This window comes from Gadus morhua, chromosome 12 (assembly GCF_902167405.1).
Source record: "Gadus morhua chromosome 12, gadMor3.0, whole genome shotgun sequence".
In the NCBI taxonomy this organism is placed as follows: Eukaryota; Metazoa; Chordata; class Actinopteri; order Gadiformes; family Gadidae; genus Gadus; species Gadus morhua.
The window spans coordinates 30,560,218-30,585,348 of NC_044059.1; the positions used below are offsets into that span (position 1 = coordinate 30,560,218).

The 25,131-nt window shown below is 47.9% G+C and overlaps 2 protein-coding genes across 4 annotated transcripts; one reads left to right on the forward strand and one right to left on the reverse strand.

Moving 5' to 3' along the window:
- Positions 1-461: 461 nt before the first annotated feature.
- LOC115556226 (F-BAR domain only protein 1) lies at positions 462-1,804 on the forward strand. Its single transcript, XM_030373389.1, has 3 exons — positions 462-815; positions 1,369-1,536; positions 1,711-1,804. Exons 1-3 carry the CDS (start codon positions 665-667, stop codon positions 1,737-1,739), a joined length of 348 nt encoding a protein of 115 aa, XP_030229249.1. The 5' UTR covers positions 462-664; the 3' UTR covers positions 1,740-1,804.
- Positions 1,805-2,993: 1,189 nt separating this feature from the next.
- rfx2 (regulatory factor X, 2 (influences HLA class II expression)) lies at positions 2,994-24,375 on the reverse strand. Of its 3 annotated transcripts, none has more exons than XM_030373357.1 (18): positions 24,229-24,375; positions 16,586-16,699; positions 15,963-16,007; positions 15,795-15,868; positions 15,256-15,526; positions 13,902-13,976; positions 12,811-12,992; positions 12,451-12,570; positions 11,368-11,489; positions 10,659-10,777; positions 8,214-8,326; positions 7,924-8,075; positions 7,545-7,642; positions 7,230-7,379; positions 6,114-6,322; positions 5,720-5,873; positions 5,526-5,568; positions 2,994-5,347 (listed from the first exon to the last, which is right to left on the reverse strand). In XM_030373357.1, the coding sequence occupies exons 2-18, from the start codon at positions 16,688-16,690 to the stop codon at positions 5,226-5,228; spliced, it is 2,154 nt and encodes a 717-aa protein (XP_030229217.1). In that variant the 5' UTR covers positions 16,691-16,699; positions 24,229-24,375; the 3' UTR covers positions 2,994-5,225. The 3 variants fall into 3 exon arrangements, with proteins under 3 accessions (XP_030229217.1, XP_030229215.1, XP_030229216.1); XM_030373355.1 differs by lacking the exon at positions 24,229-24,375 and adding an exon at positions 23,183-23,802; XM_030373356.1 differs by lacking the exons at positions 13,902-13,976; positions 24,229-24,375 and adding an exon at positions 23,183-23,803.
- Positions 24,376-25,131: the final 756 nt, after the last annotated feature.

The window sequence follows — 25,131 nt, forward strand, 5'->3', positions numbered from 1 at the left end:
CTTTTTTTCATGACGACCGATAAAAAAGGACAGTGTTACCCCCTATGTTTTATTTGATAAAAACGACAGTGTTACCCCTTGTGTTTTTTTTCATGACGACCAAAGAAAAACAACAGTGTTACCCCCTATGTTTTATTTGATAAATATCGACAGTGTTACCCCTTATGTTCATTTCATGACGGCCGATAAAAAACGACAGAGTTACCCCTCATGTTTTTTCCATGTTGACCAATAAAAAACAACAGTGGTACCCCTGTCGACGTTTTTGCAGGGATCCGAACCTGAGCTTGTTAGAGTGTTAACCTCCGAACTTAACAATGCACCATCAAGACACTGAATAAAGTCATCAAAATGGTTATACTTGACTTTATAATTCGCATGAAATAGAAATAAGAGACTTCCAACAGAGGACATCAACCAGACTTGAACCCCGGTCTCCAGGGGGTTAGCTCACAGCTCTCTGTAGGGGTCCGTAACCCTCTCGTGTTGCTAGGGCATGGGAACACAACCAGTCCTTTAGACTGTAGTGCCACCAAACTGGTAGTTACAGACACACAACACCTACTGGTACATGAAGAGATATGTGTGGCATTGTATGTAGTTCTAAGTATGTTCTTTCACGCCTTTTAAAGGGTGGTGGGATAAAGAGAAGACTGGGGGGGGGATGAAGGGGTTAGGCAGAGCAGCACCTCGGGGATATCAGGGAGGCGCTCCCTCTCCTCACCGTCTCCGGTTTGTTGACCTCTGCAGGAACGCTGAGGAGAGACGTCTGCTATGGAAGTTATCCAACCTCTCCCCCACCAACCACAGCAAAGGTCAGAGCCAACTCCTAGAGCCGCCGTCTTCCTCTCGCTCACTGGCGTCATGGGATCTGAAGTCTGTGGTTTGGCGTGGTTTCACTTCAAATGACTTTGGCTCATAATCTCCACCAATTGTTGTAAATGTATCCATTGAATGTATTATTGCCTTTTGCTCGTTCGGACAGTGGATTGGTTGTGAATAACAGAAGCTCTAAAACAACGACCAGAGCGTCCTTCTGCCCATGACCAGAGCATTAGCATTAGCATTAGCAACATCAGCACTGCGGTGCGACGGATTCAGACATGTTTTTGAGGCTAACAATATTTTATTATCGCCGTCTGTGGTGGCAAAGTTGTTTACCACTGGGTGTACAGAGCGCTGGGTGTACAGAGCCCTGGCCTTCAGGGCTGTGATGCACAACTAATTAAATATCCAAAGTACTTCGGAAGACGTCTGCAGTTACTGATCCAATGAGGGAAAATGAAATGTCTCGTAGGTAAACCAGTTCTCTTGTCTTGCTGGAAGGCTCTGCATTACATTTCGTTATCTGTGCGTGTGCGTGTGCAGGCTCGGGGACCCTGTGTGCCAGCTGGCAGTGCCTGGAGGTCCCCCGCAGGCCGCCCCCCCACCTGGCGGTGCAGTTCGTGGGCTCCGGCGCCTCTCTCTCGGGGATGGACGTGGAGCTGGTGGGGAGCCGCTACCGCATGTCTCTGGTCAAGAAGAGGTTTGCAACAGGTGGGCGTGGCCGCCGGCCTCAGCGATCTGCCCCATCGGGTTATTGTATGCATCACGTGTACTGAACCGCCATTTACACTGACTGCAAATGTGTTGTTATGAGAAAGCAGGTTATTAGTATACTAAGTCTGCATTTTTGGACTCATTCATTTCTTTTCTCTCCACTTTTGACAGGAAAATACATGGCAGGCTGCTCCCTGTGAGACGCAGCGATCCATCAGAACATGTTTATAGACGGCAGGCTCCCCATGGACCGCTGTCAGAGGAACAATACTGGACATTCAGCCAATTTAAGTGGGGGGGGGTGGTTGAATGCAAGGGGGGCTTTACTGAGAAGGTATCACTGATAGGAAACGAGCAGAACTCAGCAGAACTCCCAGCCCTGCGGTACAATGTGCACTGTTACGTATTTTAGGAACACAAGCTGTATTTCCCTCACTTAACCAATAGGGGGTAGGACCAAATATATAAGCCGTAAATACTACACATAGCCACAAGGGAAAGCAGGACATTACTGAAGGCTGCAATAGATACTTTAGCCACAGAGGGCAGCATCACAGACCAGGCGAGGAAAACCGAGGATTACGTCACACCGGTTCCTCTCCAAGTCTTCCGGTCCTCGTTGAGTCCATAAAGAAGACCACCTGGCCACAAACTTTAGAACTCTCCCGGCAGCGATTACCATACGTGGGTTTGTGGTTAGGATCAGCTAGGAGAACACTCTCGCACGTGCTAAGGCACATCTCCAATCTCTCTTTACTTCAGAGCATCAGTTTACCATACCGAAAATACTTTATACAAATAAAGTCTCGTTAAAGCTATTCCTTTGGATTCGACCCCTCTTTCCAAGAAGTACATTGCAGCACTTACTTCTGACTGATGTATGTGGACCAAGTTTATATTGTTTCCTTGTTGAATTAGTCTGGCCCAGCAAGTGCACCCTCCTCCTGGTCCCTCCACTGCACTGCAGCGAGTGGACCCCCCTCCTCCCCTCCACTGCAGCGAGTGGACCCCCCTCCTCCCCTCCACTGCAGCGAGTGCACCCTCCTCCTGGTCCCTCCCCTGCAGCGAGTGGACCCCCCTCCTCCCCTCCACTGCAGCGAGTGGACCCCCCTCCTCCCCTCCACTGCAGCGAGTGCACCCCCCTCCCCTCCACTGGAGCACTGCCGACCGCAGCTGGATGTCCTGAAATACACGATCACGTATGATCCAAGGGAAGAATATCACTTGGTAATGGATGGAATTGCCATGGAAACTAGGATTTTATTTGTAATGTAAATATGCAAAAGATGTCTAAAGCTCAATAGTTACATTTGAATTAATAATTTGTGAAGATAATTACCAGTTCTAGCAATACTTGTGGTGAGAAAAATAAGTTTGTACACTTGCTGCTTGTTCGAAATGGCGGTTTTGTGGTGTTGATATTTGATTAAAAAAATACTATTTAACATACGCAATCTTGTGGTTTACACCAATTTATTACACATTTTGACCAGGTACAAAATACAGTTGAACTATGCAGTTTATTACAGACCATTGTCTGCCATTAGGCTATGTAAAGTGTAGTCAAGAATGGGTTTAAAAATACACTAAAATAAAGGTTCAGTATACTTGTAAGAAGAACCAAATCTAATTCAATAAAAAAAAATTATTCTCAGCCAAATGTCTAAACAGCATTACAAAAACATTACAAAGTACATAAGAATTTCCCAAAAGCACTTAAAGGCAAATTACTGTGACAGGCACATGTTACAAAAAGAAAAACCTTACATAACTCAACTCAAACTTAGATCTTCATGGCTACAACAAAAACCAGAGGGGAGTTACGCAAGGATCCAGCAAAACAATCAAAACCAATTTCAAAACACAAAAGATATCAAATGGGCCAAACGGTATAAATATTTTTTTTCATGACCACTGCACAACTTACTCGAGTGCATCAGCGGCACATCAACTAATAACAAGAACATTCATATGAACAATTGAGATTTGAAATGTATCACACCAGTCTAAACCATTAAATTAAACATCAAGCCCATGTTCTCCAACACACACCAACCCCAATAAAATAGGACCATTACTGACGAGAAGTAGTGTACCAAGATAGAAGTTCAAAAGGCCACAGTAATACACACACACATTTTCTATGTCATATAAAGAAATATATTCATATATCTTAACAGTATCTTGGTTTCATATTTAGGTCTATGGTTAAACTATGGCTATATATAGATCTATATATATATATATATTTATGTATATATAGCAAGACATCTATAGGCACATGTTATGGGAGCCATTTCAGTTTCAAATCATCAAATAACTGAGCTGTCGTACAAAAATCTCTTGTGGTGGGGGGGGGAGAGAAGTCCCATGAACATCTGGGTGTTTCTGCAGACTTCTGCAGAACTCCAGGTCACCGCCTCAGCCAACAGGCTACCAGGGTGCTCAATTTTATTTATCTAAATAAGGATTTTTGCTTTCAACAGGTCCAACCACATTGTTCTTTGAATGGGTCGATCTCCTGGGTAGCAGGACGACGGACTCAAAGGAAGGAGAAGTGAGGATTTCTGTAATTTAATTGATTCTATTTATGCAGAAGGATTTCTGATAACAGTCTCTATACAGTGGCTGTTTGCCTTTTAAAGTCAAGCAGTCCACTTTCCTATCTCCATCTCAGAGGTTTTAAGGATCAGGACTCTTCAACACACCAGGTAAGGCTGTCGAACGCGTCCATAAAAACATGGCTCTTGACAAAACGACATCTGTTATTTCGGTTAAAGAAAACCATGGTGATGAGTATTAACAAGTGAGGAAACCGGTGGACAACGTTAACAGTGGCTACATCCTTTACACCGCTCTGTCATCAGAGCCAAACCAAGAAGCACTTGAAGCCTATTGAGGTAATGAACCGTGTTAGAACCACTGAGACCCCGTCCTGACTGCTCTGTAGCCGGACCAGGAGGGCTTGTGTCTGTCTGTTATCAGTCTTAGGCCCTACTGACCTAACAGGGCAGCTGTCACTGAGCTGGTTGGAGTTAATCTGAGGGGAACAAGGTTCCTAAGGGTCAGTAGGTTGAGTGAAGGATGTGCATTTATCACTTCTTGTCTCTTTTTCATTTTAAAGCGGTGGTTATGTTAATGCTGCTAGCTGCAGCGGAGGCCACAAGAGATCCACCGAAAGAGACTTAAAGGTTTGTGGAGCGTCTTGAGGTTTTGGAGACGATACATTCATAGTGCGGTAGGAGGCACAGCTGAGGGAGGGAATAGACATCTGTAGCGGCGGTGGTTTAAGGAGTTAGCATTCTAAGGCACTCAAATGACACTATGGCACAGCTATAGGGGGCGGGCTGGGGTCGGACTACACACCACGGAGCACCACTCGTACGAAAGGTTTCACATCCAGAGACAAAAGGAGGAAAAACAGGTACTGCACGAAGTCCTTGTTCACAGTTACAAAAAAAAGCCCCCCCCCCGTAAGGCAGCCTTCTCTTTACCTGGGTAGAAGACAGCATTATGTACACATACTAGGAAGGGCTGCTTCTGTCTATGTACAGCGAGCACCTGGCCCCGGGCCGTGGGGGCTGCAGGGGGCCCCGGGGGGGCCGCGGGGCCCCGGGGGGGGCCGTGGGGGGGCTGTGGGGGGGCTGCAGGGGGCCTGGGTCCACTGAGGTCCAGAGGAGCTGGCTTTAGATCTCCTGCAGCGAGTGGTTGATCTCGATGCGCTCCCGCTTCACGGCCGGCTCACTGGGGTCCCGGGACCCGTCGCCGTCGCTGCCCATGTCGCTCATGTCGTCGGAGAAGGACGGGTCTGATGGGTGGAGGGATGGGGGGGAGGTGCATGGTAACAGGTTTAGGTTTCACTTTAAGGACTCCAATGCTCTCCCCACTTTGACCTTTTGAAACTACTTTACCCTCAGGGGGAGGAGCCTGGCAACATCCCCCGTCTAACCTCGTAACTATGGCAACCCAAACGATGGAGCGCTTACCTCTGTCCATGAGCGATGGGATCATCGAGGTGAGGTCACTGAACTGTTGGAGGAAAAATAACAAGAAATGTTTAGCAAGAGTTCAGTGCAGTCATCCTAAAGAAGGCCTCCACATTAATGACACCAGCGACCTCAGCTGCGGTCATTCGTATGGTGACCTTATCGCCCCGGTACCAAACGGCAGCAGCGCTCACCTCTCCCATGACGGCGATGGGGGTCTCCCCGGTGGCCTGCGCCACGCGGTGCTCCACCAGGTAGAACATGTACTCGTCGTACAGCAGCCGGATGAGGTGGAAGGAGCCGAAGGAGGCGGCGCTGCGCAGGGTCAGGTCCCGGATCACCATGGAGCTGAGGGGGGGAGGAGGTTCATACTGCGCTCACAGTCCACTGGGGATGGCTTCAACCATATCACTCTGAAGGTATTCTAGTAGTGGGATCACTAGGTACAATTTACCCCAATAAGTAGGATTCCAGAAAGATCATTTTTGCCGTTAAGCATACAATCCACTCCCAGGGTTAGGGTGAACCCTAACCCCGGGGTTAGGGTGAGGGAGTAGATCTCCTGCTAGGGGCGAACTCTCCTCGTACCTGTAGAACGACCACTTGAGCAGGAACTGGCGGGCGGCCTTGGGCAGGCTGGGGCTGCCCTGGTGGGGCTTCAGCACCTGGGACACCACGTTGTCCAGCCAGGCGGCCCACTGGTCCAGGGAGCTCTGCTGCTGCAGGGTGACCTTGAAGTCCTGCTCCAGCCGCTGGACCACGCTCTCGTCACACTGGCACACCCACGAGGCCTGTTCCTGTGGACACAAACCCATCCGGGGCGTTCAATAAGACGCGATATGGAACACACAATAATACTGACAGTGTCAGCTGCTGTAGGCACGGTTCTAGAGTTCTAATGCCGCATTTCCACCGGAGGGTGCGGGCCGGTTCAGTATGCAAAGTTGCGGCACGGTTCGCGTTTCCACCACCGAAAGTGGGCGTGATCCGGACTGAGCGTTATTGAGCCGTACTCGTCTCGCAGCACTCCTCCGTTGGGGTACTGAGACGTCCAAAAGGGACCCAACAAGTTTGGGCTACACATGCCGTCCGTTGATTGGTCGACAGAATCATCACTTCCGTGCGACAGGGTCATAATAACAAACAAACAAACAAACACAGTGCCCGCAAGGTATTTCTCGGCAACGGCAAAAGCTTAGTTAAGAAAATGTTGAGCAAAAGTTTGCCGTCCTTCTTGGACGTCCTACATTGATGCTCTTTGTTCATTGTGTCGCGTTCTTCTTTTTCCTTGGATTCAATAGCAGGCTACACCGTGTCGGGCTGCTATAAGGTCCCGATGCTTACGTAGCTGCCGTGGCTATCGGCCATCCGGCTTAAACCCCGCCCTACCCTAAGTGTACTGTCGGTGGAAACGCGAGCCGTAACTGAGCTGGGACAAACCGCACCTTCACTACTGGGCCAAGGTGTGCTGGGCCGAAGCGCACAAGTGGAAACGCCTCGATCCCTCAGCTCGACTCTCTCTCTAGTAGTTACACTTTAATTATGTCGTGAGCCGCTTGAAGGCATTCCATTTGATGGGAATCACAGCAGTCGTTGACATTATTATTTTGTTATATTTATTCAGTCAGTGTTAACCATAAAGCCATGTGGTTCTGTTGAATGTTTTTCACCTATTCAAGTAATGTTAAGTAATAATGATGTTACCTGCACGTTGGCGAAGTCCACCCGGTTGAGGTCTGAGAGCATCTGGTTGATCTGGGAGGTGTTCTGCAGCACAGCGCGCGCTGCCTGCGCCAGGTGGTTCAGGCTGGTGTAGCGCCGCAGGGTCTGGGCGAAGGCACTGACCACCGCCGCCTGCAAAACACACACACACACACACACACACACACACACACACACACACACACACACACACACACACACACACACACACACACACACACACACACACACACCTTAGCCTTGAAGAGGAGATTTCCAACCACAAACTGGGGCACCAGAGTCTCGGAACACGCTCACCTTGGTGCGCACGATCTCGTGGGGGAAGTCGCTCATGGCGGCGGTCAGCCAGCTCTCCAGGCTCTTGGCGAAGTTGCGGATGGCCTGAGTGAGAGTGCCTGAGGAGATAACACGAGGACTCAGCGTACAGGGAGCTTTGAGCTTTTAACAACCGGGTGGAAGGACAAGTGTCAAATTTGAATATAATACAAGATGGATGTGTGATGACACACAGGTGGGAAATATTCAGGTTCAATAAATAATGCTGAAGACTTTCCAGCCTCATGAAACCTTTGACATTGATGTCATGGAGCAGGTAGAAGGGGGAGGTGGAAGTGATGTCATAGGGCAGATTGAGAGAGGACGTGATGTCATGGAGCAGGTAGCAGGGGGTACTGACTGGGGACGGGGCGCAGCACGTCCGGGATCAGGATCTCCACCAGCGCCTGGTACAGGATGTGGTCGCAGCTCCGCATCCACAGCCGCACCGGCTCGTACTTGCAGAGCGCCATCAGCTTCTCTCGGGGGATTACGCCGTCCATGTCGTCGTCGCTGCACGTGCACAAAGGACCAATCAACACAGAGGTGGGCGGGCACTAAGACACCGAATGAACCACCCAATGGGGGGGATATGAAACACTGTTGGTTTTAAGCAAAAATAATATTGTGTTGAGTGCACGTTAAAGCGACCTGGTGGGCAGGTTGGTGTTCCCGTCACTAGAGGGCGCCGCTGAATACCAGAAGGTTTGCCAGAGCTTCTCGATGAAGTGGAACTGGAGGTTCATCACCACGTCCAGCGTAGCCTGCAGGAGAGGGAGGGGCCAGGGGGGCAGAGAGGGAGGGGCCGGGGGGCCAGAGAGGGAGGGGGGGAGGGGGGTGTAAAGGGAGGGACGAGCGGGGGAAGAAGAGAAAGGGAGAAGGGGAGAAGGGGTGGAGGGAGAACAAAACACAACGGGCTTAGCCATAGCAACCAGACACACAACAAACTTTGGGCTGGAGGGCAGCAGCTCCTCTCCCTCTGTGCTTCCTGCTGTCCCAGCTTGGCCGTTCCTTGTTAGACAGTAAGTCAGCTAAGAGTCTCTTGCTCAGTAATCGCTGATCCTCCCAGCAACCGTTGAGGTTTCTTGAAGAGGGCTTTCTTTCTGTTTTGGGGTCCTCTCAAAGTCAGTTCCACATGCTGAACCACACTCTGTTGAGCCCTAATAAAGACAACTGCGCTCAACAACTTCTTTCTCCACCAACAAGGAGGGGGGGGGGACTTTTAAAGGATTTATTAGTAAGCTGAACTGACTCACCTGGCTTCCTCGTTCATATTTATGAGCTGCCAACAGACTAATGCTGCAAACCAACAAAACCAGCAGAAGCGCCCGGTTTACTGTTTGACTCCAACAAATGTCTAGATACATCTGAGAATCAGATCCAAAGAAACAAAAAAGACTAAACCAAAAGCTGTGGTGAGGAATTCTTCCACGTATTGTCTCTTAAACTCCCCTACAGTATGTGTGTATTTGTGTGTATGATTCACACCATGCAGTCTCTCTCTCTCTCTCTCTCTCTCTCTCTCTCTCTCTCTCTCTCTCTCTCTCTCTCTCTCTCTCTCTCTCTCTCTCTCTCTCTCTCTCTCTCTCTCTCTCTCTCTCTCTCTCTCTCTCTCTCTCTCTCTCTCTCTCTCTCTCTCTCTCTCTCTCTCTCTCTCTCTCTGGTTACACAGCCGTGTAGGCTTCAATCACATGATATGTTTTTGCTTCCTCTCCAACCGTCGCCATGGTAACCTTGTTTACCGTTACCACCGGCAACAGTTCAAACACAGGAGTCCATAACAAAAAGGAGAATTCCCCACTCCCTCCAAACAGGCACATTTTACCTCCAGTCTTCAACACACACACACACACACACACACACACACACACACACACACACACACACACACACACACACACACACACACACACACACACACACACACACACACACACACACACACACACACACACACACACACACTTTAATTTTCAATAATCGTTTTGGCGAGACAGTGTAGTCCACAGGCTGGGACAGGGTTCAGTATTTTGGCTCCCCATCAACAGAGACGGGATTGGGGGGGGAAGGGTCTCCAGATGTGTGTCGTGTCCCGGTGGTTTGTGTCACATGTAACAGCTAGGCTCAAACTGAGCTAAGCAGAACGGGGGTGGAGTAGGGTCATTGCATCACTAACAGCCCCATAAACAAGGGAGAAGGAACCAAAGCCGTTTTGTTGTCCAACCCGTTCCTCAGACGCCTCCCAAGGCCTGAACGCGCCACCTCTCTTGTACCAGCACAAGTATAATGTATTGCCTTGTTTTCACTGCAAAACAACAACAACAGTGAACATTAAAGCCCATCACAGCAGCCGAGTGTGGCTGAGAGGGACGGACATGTGAGGCAGACAAAGCCAGGACCCGTGTGCCTGGCCACAGAGCCGCACACACAAAGGCCCGGGGGGGGGGGGGGGGGACACCAAGATGTCCACCCAGGCCGCTGAAAGGTTAATTGGCATGTCTTGAAAGCAGCGCCGAGATGAAAGGACGGCTGGAACAAAGGGGAGCGCGGCGGTGCGGCAGCACACGGGGAGCGCAGGGAGAGAAGGAGAAAGCCAGAGCATCGTGTCCACGTTTTAATCACAGCCCCCCCCCCCCCCCCCCCCCCCCCCCCTCTGGCGTCAGGCTCTGCCCGACGCCAGGGAAACCAACTCGCAGTCAAACATTTCAAAGTTGCTACACTGTTCCATCCTTGGACAGAGCCCTTCAGTGGACGGGAGAAGACGCCTGACCGTGAGGACGCACTCGGCCACATGGTGCTTCATGCCGGCTCTGTCATCACCTTGTTTACATGGAGCCGGCCATATACATTTGCAATTTGCATTTGCAGTGTATATTTTGCAGTATGGAAGCATCCTATCTGGGAGGCATTTACATGTCATAACCATTAGGTCAGCTAGTAAGATGTTGTGGCCATCTCCTGTTCAACTCTGGAGGGAGGAGGATCATCAAACATAGCCCCTCCCCCCGGGTGGCGAGGACCAATGATGGAAGCACGTGGATCAGATGTGTAGCAGGAGAAGTGATCCTCAACGTGGAGCCGTAATGGAAGCGTTACCTCGCAGTGGTCCCTGTAGAGCGTCTGCAGCTTCTTGATGTCGTCCAGACTGATGCGCTCCGGCAGAGGCAGGCTGCCCAGGTCAGGGGAGGGGAACGGAGGCAGGACATGGGACACATCTACACAAAAGGCACACAGTCAAGTAGGCACAGGTGTCACTGAACACACACACACACACACACACACCTCCCCAGAGATTAGCTCTGTGCCATCTTGATAGTAAGATACCTGACCTACGTAAACAGCAGTGCGCACACATGTGCCTCTGTTATCCGTTATCTTGAGCACGGGGCTCCACTGATCTGACTCAGAGGTTGGACCTGAGCCATGCTGGGAACAGATTCATGTTTAAATGGGGAAAGGACTAGGAGACTAATCTAGCCTTCTTTTAAAGGGCTTCCTATTCTTTAGTATTACTCCTTCCATTTGGACCGGTCGCTGCTCTGATGTACTTTACAATAGGATTATTATTACAGTTCACTAATACAGGACAAGAATAGTATACCTAACCCAATTTGTTTTAATGTGAGAGTAATGTTCTTTGAATGCAGGGATGAAAACATTTGTTTATTTATGTTTGAAAAGGTCATGACAATTTTTGGCTTGAATTGTATAAAAGCGGGTTTCGACCTAATGACCCTGGGAGAATGTGGGTGCCAAGGCCAGAGCCGCTGCGTCCCTCTGGGCTAGGATGTACTCTGGAACTCACCGATGTACTGCTGGTGGTGCTGGCTCTGTGCAGCCACAGACTGCTCCGGGGTGCTGGCAGAGTTCTGGGAGCCCCCCGACAGGTGATCCGACACACCGTATACCTTCTGAAGAGGCTTGAACCTGCAGACAGAGTGAATCACCATCTAGTCCAGGGGGTCCTCACATGTCACTGACGAGCGTTCTGTCGCCTTGCATTGCTGACTCCGCCGTCGGTGTGTGAATGTGTGCGTCTATGAGTGACTGTTAGGCAGTATTGTAAATCGCTTTGAGTGGCCAATGGTTAGGAAAGCGCTTTATAAATGCAGTCTGTTTACCTAATATCTTCTTAAAGTTCAAACACACAAGCAGCTCGTCCCTGAATGATAACATGTACAGAAGAGTGGAAAATGGAACGAGGATTTATACGTTTCCAGAGCTGGAGAGATTCATGGAATTAAAATGGATACCATCTCCTTTCTTAACAAGGCCATGCATAAAACACATACATAAATATTAATACAGATAATTACAAAACATAGAAAATGATCTCCGAGTTGATCTCCAAGAGAAACAGCAGATCTCAGGATATCTGGACATCAGACATAAAGCCGGGACGTTCTTCCGAGTCATTTTAAATGAACTGCTGCTTAACTATTTACCACAGCAACTGTTTTAAACAGTCCTCTTATCTAACCGGCAAAGATCCAGGCTTCCAAAGGTGCTTGAATGGTTATTTTCAGTAGAAATGACGGCAGTCAGTAGAGGTGTAGCCTCTAAGGAACCTCTTCCTCGTGGACCTCGTTCCAGTCTAGTGAGTGATTTGGTGAGTTTTCAGAGTAGGCGCGGGTCTTCTTGTGAAGCCCCAGATGTTACTGCCTAGTGTGGACCACCAACTCGACAGCAAGACTGATTGTGAAGTGCAAGGTATAACATTATCTGAATCCAGAAGCAAGTCATTAAAAATGGATAACAAAATAAACCTGAATTCCTAAACAATGCCTGATAGCATGCAGGGCACAGAACCTGGCTGCTATTGGGTCAGCCGCGAGCCACGAGGCAGCAGGGGGGGGACAGGCTTTGGGGGGAGAGAGAGCACACTGACCTCTGCTTCTGGTGGACGGGCTGCTGCCTCATGGCCATGTACTGGGTGTCCTCCTGCAGGCGATTCAGTGGCGAGTCCGGCTTCACGCGGATCCCATAGTAGTGGTACTTGGAGTTGCCCCTGGAAGGTGCACAAAGAGGGCCGTTGAGAAAGGATGACGGGCAACCACCATTTAGTCCACGTTGGAGACCGGTTCATCCAAAACTCGCACATCCCTACCATAGGGAGCGGACATTCAGCTGGGAGGGGAACAGCCTAGAAAAGTGTGTTATCCTAATCGATCATCCTCTTCACTGCCCTGAGTCTCACCCCCCTCCCCCACTGTTCCAACGTATCATCATCATCATCATCATCAGGTACCTGGTGCCCAGCCGGCGTGTGCGTAGGCCCATGAACACCGAGCGGATCAGCTTGCCGAAGGAGGCGGCGTTGACGGGGTCCAGCTTCTGCTCCTGACAGTGGCGCAGGTAGTGGTTGTACAAGGAGCTCCGGGGCAGGCTCACACCCTCCGCCGTCTCGTAGTTGTCCAGCAGCCACTGGAGCTAAAATTAGACACACACAATCAGTCAGCCTTCAGTGGGCCGCTGCCCTCTTGATTCCCACCTGGCCGGCAACACAGGCCGCCGCTCTTACAGCATCAAACACTTTAGATGAAAAGACACACGGATGCACCGGCACACACACTCCCCACCTCCAGGAGAAACCATTTGAGAACCGTGTTCCAGGGAGTAAACACCACAACCAAGTGGCTTCCAATGCTGTATGTATGCATGCATGCATATAATTGGATATACATACATGTATAGATTAAATAAAATCCCCCCCACTGCATCACTGTAACTCCCAAACATAGCGGCTGTGTGGAGAACCCCTCCTCAAAACCTATCAGCGATGTGCTGATAGGACAGAGTCAGTCAAGGTTAAGAGCAGTGAGGCAGTGCCCAAATCACTGTTCATTTGCCCTGTCTGAACATCGGCTTGGTCCGTAATAAAGTAGAGTCAAGTGCTACTGAATCTAATTTCCATTTAATTGTAGATGATTGTGTCCAAACAAGAGGACCCAAATTGTACTGCAACATAATTGTTGATTGACATTAAGTGTTTTGTCCAATGCCTTGCGTATGAAATCATCAGCCGTGCTATCTTTGTGGCTAGCAGAACAATTACGTATCCCCACAATGGAGGAGAACGACCACAATGAGGAATCAGTCAAAGTGCATGGGAAGCATTGAGCAAGAAACGGCTACGGGAAGCATTCTTAAGCAACAAGTTAAAGCATATGCCCCTTGAGTTTCGACTAGTTGAGACAAATCTGCAAGTAGGGTTTGTGCTGATTAAGCTATGGTAACAACAGTAGGACATAAATACATGCAGTTAAAGCACACACACACACCCCCCTCCCCACCGTTATGGCTGATGTCCGTGGCAAACAAAGATCCTGGTTGACTTACATGGCTGTTGAGGAGGCTGCTTTTGTGAGTGGCAATTCCTTCAGACTTTTGGAGGTTTTCAATCGCCATTTCAAGCTAAAGAAACGAAGCATGCGAAAAATAAAAAGTAAAAGAGAGTCAGGTGAGCAGTGATGGGGACAGAAGAGAGAGAGAGAGAGGGATGTCAGGTGAGCAGTGATGGGGACAGAAGAGAGAGAGAAGGATGTCAGGTAAGAGTTGAACAGAGACAGATAGAAAATAAAAAGCACAAAACAGGACTGTTAGCAGGCAGCCAGATCCTCTTTAATCCATATAATCAAAAAGAGTCGTTGCAGCCATTCATTTTTGCCGAACAAAAGCATGCAAATCAAGGGACTAATCAAGAGTTAAGCTACACACGAAGGCTTGCAATCAGACACAGTAAAGTATGCAAATAGCAACCAAAAACAGGGACACAGGTCACGGCGGAGTCGGGGACAATGAGCTGACAATGACTCCCCCCAACCCCCCTGAACAACTTAAACACAACATAGTAAGAGGAGGATATTGGGTTTGGAAGGGTCTCTTCACTGAAATGGAGATAGTTCCGTATGCATCAAGGGCACAGGATCTTTGACCATAAATACAGCAGCACACCGTGTCAAACTGGGACTGATAGATATATTTGGACTACATAATACAGTGAAGAGTTAAATTGATCGTCAAAGCGGAATGATAAAACCAGAGACTTTCTTGAAAGCTCTGGAAGAAAATAAAGAGAGGAAAAAAAGAAAAAGGGTAGTACTGCAGCCAAACTGAAGACTCAGAGGAACAAGAAGAAAAAGAAGCAGGCAGGGATCCAGGCATTGAGAAGCCCCTCACCCCTACCCCTCACCCACTCCCCCTCCCCTGGGGCTCGGGGCCAAATGGTAATGAGCCCCAGGGGTGGCTTTGTTTCACAGGGTGCTCAAGTGCTAGTGAAAACCATTCAAATAAGGCTGCGCTGAATTATTTAAGCCAGTGCCCCGGTTCTCTGCATCCTCTTGCTCACGACATCACCGTGGGCACTAGTAGGCCTCAAGTCAGGGCTAGAGCCCTGCTCTCTTCTCCTTCTCGTTGCCCCTGACTCAAGGACACCTCCGATCACTTCCCCGTCTGTTTCTGGGGGGGCATGGGCCGAGGGGTGCGGCGATGACAGCTATCACCGGCAAGCTCCAATACGAACCCAAACAGTGGCGGGATGTTTGCCATGCAAAGCCAATGTCTGTGTGTTGATATTTGAGGCGTCTAAATCAATGTCTCCAAGTTGACCAGAGTTCCTCTGAACTCACATCCTTGTAGAAATCGGGGGATTCTGCAGAGCATTGAGAGAGAGAGGGGGCGGGGCTTGGCTCACCATGGCCGAGGAGGAGCGGGAGGACTGCGAGGCGTGGTAGCGGTTTCCGTCCATGCCGGCGCCGTGAATCAGGTAGGTGCTGCCGCCGGAGATGATCTGACTGCCGCCCACGTCCATGGTGATGCCCACCATGCTGTGGGGCGCCATGCCGCTGCTGGCCGAAGACACCACCGTGGTGACCTGGGCGCCGCCGGCCTGCGAGTCGAAGTAGGCCCCCCCGCTGCCCTGCCCGTACAGCTGGGCGTCGGGGTTGTAGGAGTAGGCGGTGCGGCTGGAGGGAGACCAGGGTGGGGCCGGACCCAAGAGAGGAGCTCGGTTACAGAAGTGCATTTCAACACAGTGTCCCACATACTGATGAGCAACACATCGCAGCCTTTTATGGATGTAAACAACTACGTTTAATGATCGTTGGAAGAGCTTATTTAATAATTGAGGAACATTTCTGGCTACATTTTTAAATAAATGATAATAATTATTTCTCCCTTTGACCTCGAGCTCCATTAGTTGCGTTAATCGCTGCGGTTCTGATCTTTACTCACATGGTTCCATTGGTGTAAACGGTTTCCCCGCCTTCTATGTACTGGGATGGATAGATGTGCTGTACCTGCTGAACCTGCGCGCAAAAGAGACACACAGGAACATGAACAAAAGGTTCCGGCGTTCCGCGGAGTGTTAGCACGGTGCTGCGGCTGCGAGGGGTTCTGTACCTGCACTGCCTTCTGAGACGAGCCTGTGGCCTGGACCAAAACCCTCTGTGTGAAGATGAGAAAACTGTTACACAACAAACACACACTCACAGTCCCATGTGCCCGCTACTCATGTTTGATCCATCATCTACTGCAAAGACATCTAAACCTCTTTAGCAAATGTAAACACATCAACACATGGCATTTTGTGCATTTTCCTCCAGACTCAAGCAAAGAATATACTTTCCTCGTTGTCCGAGGAACTACAACTCATGTTTTCCTTTTCTCAAAAGCCTCAGTGGGTCACGTACACTGAGGGTACACAGGCAGTGATTTCTCTGTATTTATTAATATGGTTAACCAACCACAAGTAAGTAGTATTATTGGCTTAACTTGGTCGAGTGGAATGTGTTACCTAGTAAACCAATAGGTGAATGGAGAAATGGTGACTGATACCTTAGAGATACAGCCATAGCACCAGGGCTGAACCAGTCCCTGAGCCATGTGTATAATCCCACCTCAAAGCACTGGATTCAGAGAGCTGTGAGCGGCACTGTGCGGCAGCTATACCTCCCTACAGCGCTAACTTTAGAAGAGCGGTGTTCTGTAGAATTTACCCACAGACCACAAACAAGCAGACCTACCTGCTGAGAAGCTGGCACGGGCTGCACCACCGGCGCCTGGGTGGGCGTGGACGTACGCAAGGCCACGCTGGACGAGGAGTCAGACCCGCCCTCGGAGCTCTGCATTCTGGGAATCTGGAAGGGGAAGGACAGGAAAGAGAGGTCAGTACACCCCGAGCACCAAACGCAACGTTTGGATATGGGTGGCTGCCAACAGGAACGGGATCTGTGGGAGCGTCAGGGCGTTCATGGGGAGCTGGGAGAGCGCAGCTGGGCCAAGCTGAGTCAGAGCGGGATCTTGAAAACGACCTACACTGGCACTCGTACAAACAAACGCTGACAGTCGTGCTCTAAATGACGCCACAAGACCCCACGCACAGATGAGTTAAAACAGTACAACGTTGCATTTCTTGCAGCCTCCCTCACCCACAATACGACCATAGTGAGGGTGGAGAGACAAAGTCATTTTCTGAAGAGGTAAATGTCAACGTCATGAAAGAGAGAATGAATGCCTGAACAAAATAGACAAATTAAAACGTGTGAGTGGGTTGTGGGGTGCGGCGAGTGGCAGTCCAACCCCATGATGATATCCAGCGTTTGTTTTGAGCCAGAGCTGCACTCCGGAGGTTCCAATAATCCAGCTGATATGAGGAAATTCCTCTATGCTTTGTAAACGTTTGTCTGTTGCCATGGTGAGGAATCCATGGCGACCACCCCCGACTCTACTCCCCCTCCCTCCGTCCCACTAGAACCACCCTGCTTTCACTCTCTCCCTCCCGCTCAGACCTGCTTTTTTTTAACTCACAGGAACTTATCGAGTGTGGCCACAAAGAAAAGAGGGGGAGGAGGATTAGAACAGGGGAGGGAGAGAACTCCAGCGGGGAGGGGGGGGGAGAGAGAGAGAGAGAGAGAGTGTGAGTGAGTGAGTGAGTGTGAGTGTGTGTGTACTGTGTGTACTGTGTCTGTGTGTGCGTGTGTGTAATGAGGTCTTGCCACCCTGAGGCCTGACCCTTTGAGTTGCCAAAAGAGTAAGTTCAGTTGTGGTGCAGGGCTCCTGAGATGTTCTAGTCGAGGGGCTGCAAGACCCAACCTGCACCCCAACACTCACACATCTCTCCCCCACATTAAAACATGCAGTGCGCATTTCAATTACCTTTACATGAGTTCCCAAGTTACTGAAGGAAGCGGAGTTAAGGAGCCTCTAACTAGGTTGTAATATTGTATAGCTTGAGTTTGATCAGAGCAACAGGTGCTGTTGTCTCTGCAGAGACATACGGCTCTGCATCAGTTGATCAAAGACACCCCCAAGGCTAAGAGGCACTGAACTGCAAACCTTGAAGGAGACGTCACCTCCCAGACCAAGGGAGACACAGTAGATTCTATTTATAAACAGAGTGTAATAAGCCACTCGACACGCAAACGTGTGTATTGTATTCAAATTCAGCATTCTCTCACAGATCTCATCCATGGAACACGTAACGTACACCTATGAACCACATACTGCACAGAGATAAACTATTATTTCAATGATGGTCCTTTCTCCTCAATAAAACAACAGCCTTCCAACTGTGGGCACCAGTTGCTTTGGCACGGTGTTAAGGATAGGATGGAATTATTTTCAGCCACCTTTTTTAAGCATGTACAATAAAGGCTAACCATTAGTATTCATTTAAACCAGCTCACCTAGTAGCTGGGCAATCAAGCATGGAAACAGGCTGAGACAGGTTGAAACTCCATGCAGATGATCTGTCAATATGAACATTTGATCAAATCTGAATTATTTAAAAAGGCATTAAGCTGATCCAACTCTTCTTAGCTTAGGTGCAACCTTTTTCAGTTGAAGCACTTAAGCAAAATAACACAAATTAAGGTGACTTAAAATGCCTCCCTGGATTATGAGGTAGTGGCACTCACAGGACCAATAGGGAACAACACATAGTTGGGCGTGCCACCACTGACATCTTCCAATCATAGAGACAGTGCCACGGGGCAAAACCACCGTTGTGTCCACATGACTAATCACACAAGCACGCACACTAACACATACTATTTTGAAATTCCTGAAATTCGCCAAATGCTTGTTTTGTCTGCAGACAAATCAAGACTCCTCCATGAGGTCTTCATCAGTGAAAAAATAATTAGAATCGCAAAACACCTAAAACAACTCCCGCTTTCAGTCCCTCTCCTGTGCAAAAAAACATTGGCCCATACTTTAGTGTCCTCAACTCACACACAAAAGAATTCTACTCTAAATACATGTGGAAATGTGTCCCTGACCCTGGCAGTTGAGATCTTAAGACCCAAGTGGAAGGAGAGCGGACATGAGACTCCTTAAACAGCACAGAGGACTGCGTCAGGAGGAACATGGCGGCAGGGATAATAAACCACAGTATTGACGAGCTAGTCTTCATCCATAAAAGATCAATTGAAGTGGCAGGCTTTATAGGTGTGGCAAAGTGTGGGCACTGGAGAGTGCAAAAGACTTTCTCTGCAGCCCCCAGGAAAGGTTAAAAGCCACACAAATTCCCCACCAGCAGCTATGAGCGCCACAAAGGCAGGAGCCAGCAGGAGCTCCTGCAGACCACCGCTGGAACCCTACTGTGAATGAGCTGCTCTTTAGAGAGTCTCCTTACAAACAGTCCAAAACTTCACAAACACATCTTCACACACAGCGCAAGACACCCTAAAAGGAAGGACACTACTCCTCCATGGACATTACAAGAGCCAGTCACCCTTAAGAGTCATAAGAAAATGGGGGAGGGAAGCTTGAAGAATATTTAAATCCTCTTTAACTGTCTCGCATTACACAGTGCATCTATAGAGGCTTACTTAACTTAAAACCACAATCGATCAATCGAAAAACACATGCAGATGTTCAATTAAAAGCAGGAGCCCACAGTCTTGGCTCGTGTTTGCACTGGCCCACATTGTTTGCTGAGCAACAACGGTTGCTAATGGCAACACCGTCCACTCCCGTTTCCAGGAGCCTGTTGCTACGCAACCAACAGAATACTTCCCAAACCAAACAATGCCATCCCCTAACTGATCCCTCTATCTCACACAAAGCAGAAACTTACAACAATAAATGTGTAAGCTATTAATTCCAGGCCCCAATGGACAAAACACAGGGCAAATGTATTCCTAGTGAGTAAAGATTGTGGAAAAGTTACTGTTCAGTCTTCATTGTAGAGGACATATTGTGGCAATTTTCTTTCTTTTTTTATTCAGCTCGTTCTCCAAAAGGAACAAACTCAAGACGGGCCAAACAACAATGTTTACCGAGGAACACAGTAACTTCTTATTCTGTTAGTCACAGATCTCACCATTTCTTTAATATCCAAATTACTTTACATATTACAACACAACCAACCGGTTCAGGAGCGGACTTATACTTGAGCTATTTGAGGTATATTTTATTCAACCATCTTTAACATGTCCTGTAAGAGGATGGACACAAACAGCAAATTAAGGTCTGATGCGAGATCTCACAACACAAGCCTTTCTGTCTTCAACCGTCTCATTCATTCCTGCCTCAAATCAGCTCTTGCCATGTGCAGATGGCGGGGTTAGGCAGCTCAGAGCCCAGCTTCTGATCCTAGCCTTCCCCCCTCTCCCTCCATCCTCCCCCTACCTTGGGTTATCACTACAACCTGTCCACTCTATTCCTCACCATGTGCACTGCAGACCTGACAGCCACAGGGAGAATGATCAAACCGTTGCCATGGAGACTGTGTGTTCGCCTATGCACTACACCAGCACCCCCACCCCCCCCATCCCCCTTCTCCTAACCTCATCCACATTTCAAGCTCCTCCCCCCACTACTAAACATCTCCATATAGAGAATGGGTGTTTGAAACAGTCAGAGGCATAGTTGTAAGTAGTTGCACTGTAAATATACAGCAAACACATGTTTGTGGTAGACTTAGTTTGGGAGCTTGCAATCATTCGAGTAACTGGGGCCTAATCATACACATGCCTGCATTAATCTCCACTCTTTATCAACTAGTCTTCGGAAAATATCCTCTTAAGACCTAGGTTAACTATCATTTGAAATTCTCCAAAACTACTCCACCATACAAGCACTTACTTAATTAATTCTATAATGACATTCCTCTAAATTGAATGCTTCATTAATGATCAACCCTTTGAAACATTATTTTCTCGTTTAAAACCTGCCTTTAATTACCCCTTTCGTATTGGGTGTCCCATGCAACCTTATGTGTTATCAAATTATTTGTAAGAGAGCACGGTAAATTTAACAAGGAATTGGGCTACATCTTGTTGATTCATTAAAATAATCAACCCATCATCACAAATACACACATACATACACACAACAAAGACCTGAAGCCTTGGGCCTCCCTCCACCTGGTAGACAGACTCCCAGGCCGGTTCTCTGCTCATTAGATGGCTTGTGAGGTGAAACCTCAGAGACGTGCAAATCATTACAGCAAAAAGAAGTCATTCCTTATCTGCTCAATAATGAATCTGAACAGATGTCACGTTAGTGCACATACAGGCCTCTTGTATTCTAATACAACATCTGTTTGGATTTTATGGCCGTTAGAAAGTGTGGCGTCACGTAAAGAAACATTTCTTATCTAATCGAGCCTGAAACTCTATGGGCTTACAAGAATGAAGAGGAAAAAAAAGAATGAGACTATGGGGAGAGGTGCTACTATTTCTGTCTGAAAAGCACAGAAAGGTGGGGGGGGGGGTATCATTCTAATGCAAATGTCAATGCCCTGTCTGCTGTTTGTGGCAGGAAATGTAATTAGCAGTCGTGTAGCCAAGATACAAACCAGGTAGAATTTAAAGAATGCCCTAGATGAGAAAGAGGCAAAAAAAATATTTAATTTCACAACAAGTTTTAACCCGTCGCGCCCGTCTGCGAGGGATAACTAGGAGTAGCGTTGTTGTGTACACGGAGATGTTGTTTTCGTGTACCCTAGCAACACAAGCCCACAAGGATTTCCAAAAGCTTTCTGCCCAAGCAAACTTGACGTGAGAAGACAGCGGAATCAAGTGGACAATTAACATTAAACCATTTCCCTCTCGTCAGAGTCTAGGTAAAATGTTAGCGCAGATGAAATGGATTTAGGGTAGAAATCACCGTACAAATAAATTAAATATAAAAACATGTAAGCACAGTGCCATAAGTAATTGCCACTTAACAAGTCCCAAAAGGCCTTCTCTGCTCCAGTCATCTGCTCTGCACTGTCATCTTCTGACACTGCTTTGACTAGCGACTGCTATCGTATTTATATCAGACACTGGAATCAAACAGGCTTAACGAGCACCACATGCAATTATATGTCGACTTAGTAAGTAGTAAACAACAACAAAAGGGGGGCCGGGCTGAGGAGACCTTCTATATTTGTGGTGGCTGCGCAATTGCAGGATTAAACATCTCTCCTTAGGGCAGCGATGAGCCTCATCAAGAAGAGCTAAATTCAGAGCACACACACACACACACACACACACACACACACACACACACACACACACACACACACACACACACACACACACACACACACACACACACACACACACACACACACACACACACACACACACACACACGGTCAGCCCCTGTCCAAAGGGACGGCTGCAGCTGTCCGTCTGAGAGCTCTGTACACACCAGTCCATTTAACACTTTAAATGGCATACGGGGCTTGTGGACGTTTCTAAACACAAGCACCCAGGATGCAGTTTTTTAAAAGGGAGCCGAGGAGAGAAGACCAGGACTGTATCCAAAGTTTGCGAGCCAGTGGATTGTTGGCCACTGTGACATCCAAGGGGGAGCAATGCAGGATAGACATCGACCGCCCCTGTAAGTATGTTCCTGATAGTTACACAATGCGGTATCAATCAAAATGGTTCCAATATAATTGTTTAAGAAATTAATATTTATTAGAGTGGTGTAAGCATTGTCTTATCTCTATTCCCCCATCTCTGCATCTTTCGTGACCTTTAATACCACTTTCCCATAAGGTCTTCCAACTCAACATTAAACCGTAAATCTACTATAATTTGCTCCTTCTTTCTATGGCTTAGTGTGCATTAGGGGAGGAAGTGTACAAAGCTCAAGTGTGTGTTCATGAATTATAATGAATTCATTATGGATTTTTGTTTAGTTTGTAAATAATAACTGAGCTGAATGTGGATGGCTGCATAGTTTCACCCTCCATGTCACCCACAACATCCATCTCTTCTCATCTCAGTACCCTCCATGTCACCCAAAACATCCATCTCTACTCAGCCCCCTCCATGTCACCCACAACATCCATCTCTACTCAGCCCCCTCCATGTCACCCACACAACATCCATCTCTACTCAGCCCCCTCCATGTCACCCACAACATCCATCTCTACTCAGCCCCCTCCATGTCACCCAAAACATCCATCTCTACTCAGCCCCCTCCATGTCACCCAAAACATCCATCTCTACTCAGCCCCCTCCATGTCACCCACAACATCCATCTCTACTCAGTACCTTACATAAGCGTTGGGATTTACTAAAACTGCCATAGCACCACCTAGCTGCAAAATAACTTAAATTATTCTTTTGTAAACGCTAAAAAAGCTTTGACATGCTTTTTTTTCTCGAACTTACCCCGATGTTATGTATTTGATCAAGGAATACACAGTTTGATGCTGGAGGGTTGTACTGTACATGAGGACTTGCAGTACCGCAGCCGGCCACTGGGGGCGCAGCCTGTCGTATCACTGAGAAACGGGCTAAATACTTTAAAACTCCTCGGTGTCCTCCACCCATGTGAGGGTGGAGGTGTTTAGATTCTGCCCGTGGGGATGTCTGCAACATGTGGAAACGCACACATGGGTTTAAATAAGCAGCTTCCAAACGTTTCCCGAAGTGAAAGTGATCCCTGATCAGCCCGGGTTCCGCTCCAGCTCGTCGTCCGACCTCCCACAGGTTAGCACGTTAGCTAGGAGCCACCTGCTCGGACCCCAGCCTGGACCAGAGCCCTGGACCGGAGCCCTGTTGGGACCCGGGGAGGTTCACCTCCACACCGGAGCGACACTCAGTGAACCAGACCCCAGGAGCAGCCCAGCCGCCCTCCCCACCCCGCTCCGCTAGCAGCAGCTAGCAGCCAGTAGCCTGACAGCGAGCAGGGGAGGGAGGGGAGATCAGCTCTCTGATGAACAGTTAGGAGGGCTTCACCTTAACCACCACCACCGGAGCCTCACCCTAAAGTTACTCCACCACCACCCTAAAGTTACTCCACCACCTCCACCGTAGCCTCACCCTAAAGTTACTCCACCACCACCACCACCCTAAAGTTACGACAAAACATCACTCTAAAGTTATTCCACCACCACCGTAGCCTCACCCTAAAGTTACAGCACCACCACCACCACCGACATCACGCACGCGCCGCAATTAAAACTACCAATTAAGCACTTGAACAAGTTTTACCAAATACCAATGCCAACCCGAAATTATTTGTAATAATACTAATAATAGTAATAAAAAACTTGTGATAATAATACTAACAACAACAACGCTTGTGTCGGTTGAACACAACAAAAAAAAAGCCGTTGGTTTAGCAAAGTGTTGGTAGTTAAATAAAGAGTAAACAGGACTCACCTAGAAACTAACCTAACACGTACTTTAAGCATCTGTAAAGATATAGTCACCTGGTTGTTAAAGTTGTTCCCGGCTGCACTCTCCCCTCTCTGCCGTTGACTCGCTTCGGTGAGGGTTGCTGAGGGTGGTTGGTGAGTTACTGTCTCCACGGCTACAGTCACTATGAGCGACGGTTCTCGGAGCAACAGTTGCTACCCTGCGCCTACGACGTCAGCGGCAAGCAGCACGGAGGGAGGAGCTACAGGACCAAAACCCCGCCCTGGTGGCGTGAACAAGAACAGCCGCTAGATGGCGATCTCACCACAGAGTTACCACGTTGATTTCAGACCGAAATAAGAAATATATATAAAATAATAATATAATCGTGAATATTATTCTATATTTTATTTGTAATAGTAATAATAAATAATATAATCATGAAAAAACATTAAATTATAATTCCCTCAAAAAATGTGGGATTATATTTGATAAACAGTTTGTTTTGTTTTGAAATAGACCATATATTAAAGTATGTACTCAATTACAACACTTGTCGTGCATGCTATCCCCAGGCCTATTTATTACATGGTAGATAACATAACATCTGAATGCATGAAATGTAAAATGTTAACTTGCCATTCTATAGATATTTTTTCCCCCGCATTTCTTAATTGAAACCGATTTTTTTATTTCCGAGTTGTTTTTGACAACTTTATTAGCTCTATAATCATTCTAAGTTGTATTTAGTCGCCTAATATCAATTAATGTGGGATCGCTTTCATTTCCAGGCTCAGCGTCACAAAATAATATACAGCTAGTAGGCCTACTTCTCAAAACAATAGGCTATGTTTTAACAGCACTATATCCAAATAAAATGTAAACATAGATGCATGCAATCTTAGATATTATCTCTTGATTACTTTATTTATTTCCGTCATTCCATGCAATTTAACGCCGGGCTGTAAGAAATGGAC